Raw genomic sequence first — 9,969 nt, 5'->3', positions numbered from 1 at the left:
AAGGCACATCTGTTCATTTAAAGGCATTCCAGGTGACCTACCTCATGAAGCTGGTTAAGAGAATGCCAAGATGGTGCAAAGAGTGGCTAAAATATATATATATATTGATTTGTTTACACTTTTTTGGTAGAAGGGACATCCCCAGCTTGAAGTGGTTTCAGATTTCACATCCTATGTCACAGAAGATCAGACAAATTACAGTACTACTGTGTCCGTGTGAACCAGGGCTATCTCTCAATGCAAGCCATTTCGATCTAGGGTACCCACAGATCAATTTATAAGCGAAAATATCTGTCGGAACCAGCTTCAAAGATACAGATTGAATAGAGCCTTATGTTTCTTAGTGAAACCTTATGAAGATTAAACTTAGTAAATAGGGACATTGTGTCTTCCAATCTATATGGATATGTATACTAACCCTAAAACATATGCTCTTTTATAAATGTCTTTATTTTCTTGACAATACCAGACATCTACAGTTATACACATTGGCAAAATACAATGATTTGGCAAAAACCTTACAATGATTGATTCAACATCTCTTTCAGTAAACTGGCAGAAAAGTCATTGCCCAATTAAGATTCAGCAAAACATGAAGAATGCACTTCATGCAGAGATAATGTCCATGGACACCAACTTTGCACCAACTCGAATAAAAAACACATCCTACACCACTCTCCTAATGTACTTACTCACAGAAAAGAGAATTGACATGTTTGTGCAAAGAACAAAGAAAGTTCAGACAACAAGAGAACAAACCTGTTGCAACAGATCACACTTAACAAGAAACCTCTGTTTCATACATGAAGTGAAACTGTACAATATGAAACCATACCTGGAAGTTTCATAGTCATATTCTGGGACAGTCTGGGACAATTCATGAACTCACAATAGCTCCATTTGAGACAGCCAATGAGTCATACTTTTATGCGTGAATAAAAGTTATATATCTCTGCAAAATTTCAACAGGAGGGTTGAAATTAGGTCATGTCAACAGGATAAAAAAAAACTGTCTGCATTCTCTTTTGTATAATTGCCTCACTTGAAGAAAAACGGCCTCTCCAAAACAGTATTACTGTTGTCTTCAACGCTGGTTCTCCGGTATAAGTGTCTCTTTTCTTTCCCCCTCATTCATAAAGCTGCTTTGAAGCACAAATCATTATTCAAAGCTGGCAACACTCGAAAGTTAAAAAGAGACTGAAACATAAAAAATATATACACATTATTCAAAAGTGTTTGGAATGCCATTTGACGGTCTCGATTGAATGCATTTTATTTCATAATTTGAGAATAGGATTAGTTGACATAACCAGAAGATCAACGCAAGAGATTGCCAGTGGCTGAGCTGAAGGCAAGCTTTTTATTAGTCAAAATCTTTGGCTGTGGCTGTAAAAATGTTATGGTTTGCTGACCCTAATAGGCTATGTGCTGCTGTTTTTTAGACTAGCAATATAGGTATTATTACCTACCTCAGCAAATTAATCAACTAGCTAGCTGTTGTTGTCAAAGCAGAGTTGGTCTACTCACAGGACACTACTCACTTTGTGCATCAATAGCTGGTGAAAATTTGTGTTAGCAATTTGTTATCAAAGCTTAGCTAGTCCATTAGTAGCTAGCTAACTTAGTGTGAGTATAAATACAGTCCAACCAAGGTTAGCCTAGACATTACAGCTGCCCACAATATTATCTACTGATTGACTGATTGACTTAGCTATGGTCTGTGCAGCTCTCCCTTGACTGGTGGCAGGCTATAATGCACCGCTGGCGCTGGTCTGATTCAGTATTTGGAACTAGGCTATGTCCCAGCAGTATCAACCAATCACAGCCTGGAACAGTGGGAGAAAAAATTCCATTCAATCAAGACTGTTGAACTGCTTTCTAAAATCTTTCTACGTTATTTAATTAATGGTAGAGCTGTGGGGTGTTTTTAAAAAGACAGTTATAGAATTCCCCTCGTCTACATGTCAGTGGACTAGTTTTGAGGATGGGACACATCATTACGAACGTTGGTCGTGTGCAGTAGATCTTCTGGGTGTCAACGAAAGTTGACGTTTCAACATGAAGAATCATTTGGGAAAAAAATGACAGCCGATGTTCTGTGGTCAGAGGCTATAGGGCTGCTGCCCGCTGCACACGGACGACATGCTTTATGTTGTGTCCTTGTCCCACCTTCTTAAAACAACCTTTCAGTTTATACACATAGACTGATTGTTTTTTTTATTGTCTATATAACAAATATTTGTAATCATCCTCTTTACACTAATGGTCCCACTCACAGTAAATACAACAAAATGAAAACAACCTGAAAGTTGAGTATTTTCACCAGGTACAAACTAATCTTGCATACAATATATTTTGAAAGTCTTACATATGTTTTGCGTTAAGATTCAACAGCAACTATTTAGGTTACTTTCTTTGAAGGTTACATATATAACCGAATTGAATTGGTTAAACAAAGGTTTTGATTCAATCTGTATAGCGGAATATCCCCGGTAATAGTGCGATTATAATTTAAATGCAATGTTTCCATGTTTGCGGAGACTGCATTCATGACAGACGCTGCTGCATACGTTAGCTCAATCGGAAAATTACCTTTAAATTTCAATCGCTCTATACCACGGCTCCTCCGCAATACGGACTGTATCGAGCTTGAAACCACCACCTGCACCATTGCATTGGTACCTGTTTGGTGGCGCAGCTAGTTAAATGTGTTTCAAGAGGGCGAGCACGTGTGTTTGCGAGGCAGAGGTCCAAGGTTATGGTCTCGGGGTGTGCTGGAGCAGGTGGAAGTGGCACAGCTAGGCAAGCACAGGGATGTTCGTTACTGATACATAAAGCATTCACAACAACATAATAATACACATTCATAACACATCCATGAAGGTGTAAGTAACATTTATAAAGACCTTCATAGTGTATTCATTCATAAAGCATCTACAGTAGGAATTTTAGAGATACGAAAATGTCAGGAATGGAGGTAGTTCGGAACACTGAAATGTCCTTAACTTTTAAATTCACCTTCTCAAACATTTATTATTATTACCTTAATTAACATTGATTGTATGTTACATGTGTTTTCCAACCATATAGCCAGATACTATAAATATCTGATGTATTTTTAGAACATGTAAGCAACAGTTATGTTTGATTTAAATAAAGGTTAAATAAAATAAAATAAAATGTAAATGTAGTCTACAGAAGTTACATTGCCCATTCGGTTGACCGGTCAGTCTGTAACTCTGTGGTTCATATCTTTGATGGTCAGTAACCGGAAGGTTGCAAGTTCAAACCCCCGAGCTGACAAGGTACAAATCTGTCGTTCTGCCCCTGAACAGGCAGTTAACCCACTGTTCCTAGGCCGTCATTGAAAATAAGAATTTGTTCTTAACTGACTTGCATCGTTAAATAAAGGTAAAATAAATAAAATAAATAAAATTGTGACAAGTCTTCATACAATCTATAGATCTGGCTATACATTTTGGAAATTAATTTAAAAGTAAACTAAAAGTATCCATGATAACACAACATGCATAGTGATACATAAAATGGAAATAGTACAAAAATAAACAGCATTTCAGAACCAATAAAGTAACATAAGGGAATAATTTTTTTTTTGTTCTGCCCAAAATCTGCCGGTTCATAGGACTTTTATTTTCACATTTAAACAATTCAATAACGTCACTAATGACAAATAATATTACTGTATGCTTATTGAATGTACTCTTAAGGTCTTCGATGTTACTGATTTCACGGGTGTGTTATGAATAGTTTATATATGCTGATAAGAATGCTTCATGTATTCAACCTTCAAAGAAAGTGTTCCTACACTGTATTTGAACTGTAGCTACAACATACCAGCATCATAATATTGTCGTAAACATGACATACTGACAGGTATTATTAACATAAGTTTGTCACTTACACATCAAGGCTAAAATGGTTAGCTATAGTGTAGGTAACCTGGCATTGTGTTATAAACAGAAGTGTAAAAAAATCTAATAAAATGTCACCCCTTGTGTTTATTTTGGTGAATTATGACATAATTATGTAAGGTATCTGCAGTTACAGTAAAGTGATCATTAATCCGCGTTATATCCTAGCACCTAATCATACCCTAATTCCAGAATGGCACATTCACGTCTTATCTCTCCACTGCTGCTGTGCATGATCCAGGTGGGTGTTACACACTGCAGGTGGATGAGGTCAGAGAGCTTTTACTGGAAATGTGAAGTGCTTAGACTTGATGAAAGTGCTAAATGGCGCTAAATGTAATAGGCCAATATCATATATTATAGAAAAAAATGTAATGAAGGGTTAGTGGCTGGTAGGATAATGTTATGACAATATTAAACTAATGAAATTATGAATAGTTTACTTCATTAAGGTAGTGTTACCCTTTAGGAAAAACTGTCACGACATTTCTCATGGTTATGACACATGTATGTAGTCTTGATAGGTGTCAACAACTAAAAACTGCAAGTGACATTAACTGTTGTCATAACATTTGTTATAACTATTTCAGAAATGTTTGTTATATTATGACTCTTATTATGTACAGTTCAAATAAAGTGTTACCGATTCATCCATCATGCTGAGAGCTGCTTAGATGCATTGTTCAGTGGAGAAAATTTTGACAAAATTAGCATTTACACAGAATGGTATGAAAACTGAGCTTGGGGCATTATAAAGAACTGGAATGCATTTAATGTGATAATGCCCACTAAGAAACCACTATTAGCATAATAAGTTCACTATTCTCCCCTGACACACTTTGTCGGTATTTTTTTGATATCTTTCCTTCTTTCTACAATGTATTACTGTACATACATGATCAAAGATGACTATCCATTTGTTTTGCAAATGCAACCTTGCAAAAATAAATTGAGAGTGATTTCTCAAAACACACACACATGTACAATATACAGTAGATAACAAAACTGAACTACTTTTACATTTGAAGTTCAGTAAACACTGCATAGATGACTGTATCACGATTTTTAGATGGTATTTTATCATACAATGTCTCAATTCAATAAATAGTACATAAATATTTTAATTGAAACAACTATTTCTTCAATTATTTACTGAATATTTTTTGTTGTTGTATTATTTAACTTTCATTTAATCTTGGGAGCCCATTGAGACCAGTGACTCATTTTCAATAGTGCCCTGAGGACAACAAATTCAACATGAACATTCCACAGAAAGAAAAGAAAAAATACCAGTTACAATTACAAAAACTACAATTTCAACACCACAATATTGTGTATACTGCCAGATGAAAGATGTGGCATGTCAGCTTGATTCCCAAGTTACAGTACATCATAAAAAAAACACATAGCAGCAAATGTGGTCACGTTCAGAGATTAAATATAAAAGTGTTATTTTATAAAACAAATATTAAATGCATTGCAAATGACTACAACATAAATACATGATTGAATGAAAAAGCAATAGGCAAAGTAAGGCTGAGCAAATCTGGCTGGTAACAAAATAAAAAAAGGGAATGGCTAATTTGGGCCCCTGTAACCACTGAGAAAAACATGTTGAAGCATTGTCCATGACTGAAGATATTTTTCAAGCAATGCCTCCAACAGCAAAACAACCATTTCTAGACCTTCAAGGCGTTCCACCCCAATACCATTTATCGAGGTTATTGAATGCCTTGTACTCTTTGTGCCTTCTGAGATAATCACAAGCGAGGCATGTGTGTTCGGCCCAGAAGTATGCCTTTTTCACCTTAAAGTGCCGTCGCCACTCAAAGTACCTGAGGTACATTTCCTCATTTTTGTCCAAGAGCAGGAGATAGTCAGCCAACTCTTTGGGAGAGGTGAAGTCATCCACATGGATAAAAGCATCCCCTTGGACAAAGTTCTCATAGTTCTGTCTTGGCGGGCCCAAAACCACAGGCACCGTCCCTACAGAGAGTGGGTTATACAGTTTCTCGGTGATGTAGTCTTTGTGAATTGAGTTCTCAAATGCCAAGTAGAATTTACAACTGGCGATGGTAGGAAAGTAGTCTTGATCCGCAATGTACTCCCCAAAGGCTTGTCCGTAAGCGCGAACCTCAATATGTTTGTATAGCTCGTTGTAGTACTTCACTCGCACATGATCCGGGTTCCAGTTGCTGACAATCCAGCAGATCAATTTGCTTTTGCTCGGAGGCACGAAATCCTCGTCCCCTTGGGCCGTCACGATCGACCCATAAGGCACTTCGATATCAGCATCCTGGCGATAGTTCAGAGTTAAATTGAACAGGTTTTCGATACCGGGCAGCTGAGAGGAGTGAGATGGTGACTCTAGATTCATCCATATCCACTTTTGGAAGGAGGGACGCTGAAGGGGGGGCAGGTTGGAGAGATCAGTACAGATATCCCTGTGATGTATGACGACACCATCTGACTTATTATATAGGTTCCGATCTGCTGTGATGAAACAGCCTTCAATGTTGAACAGAGAGCTGCAGACACCCAGGTCATAGGTCTGTCCAAAGGGCCAGAGCCAGACGAGTACAGTGGTCAGGTTTTTGTCACTCTTGGCGGAGAAGAGGTTTTTAACTCGGATTGTGGATGCTGTTGACTCTACGGGACCTGATAGCCAGCTAGTAGACGGTTTAAAGTACATCAAAAACAGAGTCACAAAACAGCCCAGTAGGAAGGTGCCAACTAGAAGGGGTCGTAGAATTCTGTGGAAAGGTGCAGATGGCATACTCTGTCCTATAAAGATACGTAAAAAACAAAAAAAATTAAACTCAATAAATCTGTGAATTCCTTATTTAATCAGAATGACTCTTTCCAGTGAATAAGAGGAAGAGAGGAATGTTGACAAAAGTTTGAGATTGTTTGTAAGTGTCTGTCCTTGCCTTTATACAGTACGAGAGGGCCAACAATGTTAAACAATAGCTTTTACATTCTCTTGTCACGTTCAATGAACTGTTTGGCAAACATTTTTGTTGTGGCTCGTGCAGTGTGAGAAGTGTGTTGAGGCGATTTGTGAATGGGCACACTAGATTAGCTCGCCCGGATTGCAGAGTAGGCAGAGATTCAACTAGGGACCGATAAAATGGCTCCAAATGTGAATCTTCGCTGGGCAAGGTAAATCAAGTGTGCCTTTCGAATACCTGCAATAACCAATGGATATAAACATAAACAAACTATGGTGCAAAAGGTACAGGGCCTATGAAAGTCTGCTCTGCTGTGAACCGAGTATGGTGATGATTTATAATATCTTCTCAGATGATTGTGAGGAGCAGCTGTCTTTACATACCTCAAGTCCAAACTTCTCTGTCAAAGTGGAGAGACCACGTCCACAAATACTACTAACAGCCCTCTTTCTTAACTTGCACTTTCTTAACTTGCACTTTCTTAACTTGTACCATGTCGTGCAGTGTGGTTTGAATAAAGACAGAAAGACCTGGAAGCTTTTTAAAGTACAGTGCTTCCCACTGGGCAAAGATTGGTTGCATTAACGTTGTTTCCACTCACTTTCATTTAAAAAAATGTAATCTGATGATGTTGAATCAACATGAAAAACGGATTGGATTTTTAAAAAAGTAATCAATGTAAGGGGATTTTGTCTTTTTCACCCAACTTTTAACCTAAATCCACTGACATGGTGAAATGTTTGGTTGATTTCACATTAGTTGACATCTCAACCAAATGTTAATCAACATTAGACATTGAACTGACATCTGTGCCAAGTGGGTTGGGCTAGTTTGCGATTGGTAAAAAAGCATTGTCTCTCCCTGGCAGTCTTACAATTCTAATTTGCACTGAGAAGTACATATCTAAAAAGGTAATGTAACATTGAATCTGCATTAAATCGTTTTACTATTAGTTCAAAAGTATCAAAGAAAAAAAGAACTATTCCACACCTGGTAGATTTGACTTTGTGCTGAAATCCAGGCAAGGAAAAAAGTCATGGAATTCTGAAGGGGCAGGTTCTACATTGGCTCAGTAGTAGTGTTTGAAGTAGTGTTTGAACGAGGTGTTGCTGCACACAGTTGGAATGAGGTCCTTAGTCATCTAGTGATTTTGGTCTGATGTTGAGTTCCCAGGTCATCTCATTGATGTATCCTTAAGAAAAAAAAGAACAAAGTGGGGTTACAATAGTTTGTTAAAAGGGGGTATCCGAAAGCACCCTAACTGTTTCAGTTTTAACCATGTTTTGAGGCTATACAGTGTTTGTTTACAATCACATTGTTTACAAACAGAGTAAAACAAGCTTTCATTTTGGGTTCTGATGAGGTATGACAGATGAACTAAGCAGATGAGGCATGTATACATTATATATTCTTCAAGAATCAATGGGTAGATCATTCATTTACGTACAAAAATGGATAGCAACTAAGTATTCAAGCTTTAAAGGGATAATGTGTGTTGCTTCAAATACAAGCTTGTTTTTGTAGCAATCTCAGATTGCCCATTTAAAGTGCAAATATTGAATTGCTATATCAATTTTTGGACTTGTAAATTAATGATATATATTGATTGATTCTTAAAGAATATAAAACTTATATGCCTCATCAGCTTAGTTCAACTGCCATAGCCCATCAGGACCTACAATATAAGCTTGTTTACACCAATGTTTGAAAACAATGTAAATGTAAAAAAAAAAAACTGTAAAGCCTCAAAACATGGTTAGAACTGAAACAGTTATAGTGCCTTCGGAAAATATTCAGACCCCTTGACTTTTCCCACATTTTGTTAGGTTACAGCCTTATTCTAAAATATATTAAATTGTTTTTTTCTATCATCAATCTTTTTTATTTTATTTTTATTTCACCTTTATTTAACCAGGTAGGCTAGTTGAGAACAAGTTCTCATTTACAACTGTGACCTGGCCAAGATAAAGCATAGCAGTGTGAACAGACAACACAGAGTTACACATGGAGTAAACAATTAACAAGTCAATAACACAGTAGAAAAAAGAAGAAGTCTATAAACTTTGTGTGCAAAAGGCATGAGGAGGTAGGCAAATAATTACAATTTTGCAGATTAACACTGGAGTGATAAATGATCAGATGGTCAAGTACAGGTAGAGATACTGGTGTGCAAAAGAGCAGAAAAGTAAATAAATATAAACAGTATGGGGATGAGGTAGGATGGGGATGAGGTAGGTAACTTGGGTGGGCTATTTAAATCTAAGCACAGTACCCTGTAATGAAAAAGCAAAAACTGTTTTTACTCAGTACTTTGCTGAAGAACCTTTGGCACAACTGTATTTGGGGAGTGTCTCCCATTCTTCTCTGCAAATCCTTTCAAGCTCTGTCAGGTTGGATGGGTAGCGTTCCTGCACAGCTATTTTCAGGTCTCTCCAGAGATGTTCGATCAGGTTCAAGTCCGGGCTCTGGCTCGGACCCTCAAGGACATTCAGAGACTTGTCCCGAAGCCACTCCTGACTAGTCTCCTAGTCCCTGCCACTGAAAGATATCCACACAGCATGATGCTGCCACCACCATGCTTCACCATAGGGATGGTGCCAGGTTTCCTCCAGACGTGACACTTGGCAGTTCAATCTTGGTTTCATCAGACCAGAGAATCATGTTTCTCATGGTCTGAGAGTCTTTAGGTGCCTATTGGCAAACTCCAAGCGGACCATCATGTGCCTTTTACTAAGGAATGGCTTCCGTCTGGCCACACTACCATAAAGGCCTGATCGGTGGAGTGCTGCAGAGATGGTTGTCCTTCTGGAAGGTTCTCCCATCTCCACAGAGCAACTCTAGAACTCTGCCAGAGTAACCATCAGGTTCTTGGTCACCTCCCTGACCAAGGCCCTTCTCCCCCGTTTGCTCAGTTTGGGCAGGCGGCCAGCTCTAGGAAGAGTCTTGATGGTTCCAAACTTCTTCCATTCAAGAATGATGGAGTCCTTCATTGCTGCAGACATTTTTTGGTACCCTTCCCCAGATCTCTGCCTCGACACAATCCTTTCTCAGAGATTAACAGACAATTCCTTCCACCTCACGGCTTG

General features: G+C 38.1%; 1 protein-coding gene across 2 annotated transcripts in view; it reads right to left on the bottom strand.

The window, feature by feature from the left end:
- Positions 1–452: 452 nt before the first annotated feature.
- Positions 453–9,969, bottom strand: part of LOC118402518 (4-galactosyl-N-acetylglucosaminide 3-alpha-L-fucosyltransferase 9-like) — a 13,280-nt gene continuing 3,763 nt past the window's right edge. Inside the window, exons 2-3 of one of the 2 annotated variants that reach the window (XM_035800744.2) lie at positions 7,874–8,075; positions 453–6,716 (exon numbers count right to left, since the gene is read on the bottom strand). In XM_035800744.2, coding sequence (XP_035656637.1) covers positions 5,620–6,708 — 1,089 coding nt within the window. In that variant the 5' untranslated portion in view covers positions 6,709–6,716; positions 7,874–8,075 and the 3' untranslated portion in view covers positions 453–5,619. Of the gene's footprint in view, positions 8,076–9,969 lie in introns of both variants that reach the window. The other variant, XM_035800739.2, reaches the window with a different exon arrangement.

The sequence above is a fragment of the Oncorhynchus keta genome, chromosome 2 (assembly GCF_023373465.1).
Source record: "Oncorhynchus keta strain PuntledgeMale-10-30-2019 chromosome 2, Oket_V2, whole genome shotgun sequence".
NCBI classification, from domain to species: Eukaryota; Metazoa; Chordata; class Actinopteri; order Salmoniformes; family Salmonidae; genus Oncorhynchus; species Oncorhynchus keta.
This window is presented reverse-complemented; position numbering and strand designations above follow the sequence as displayed.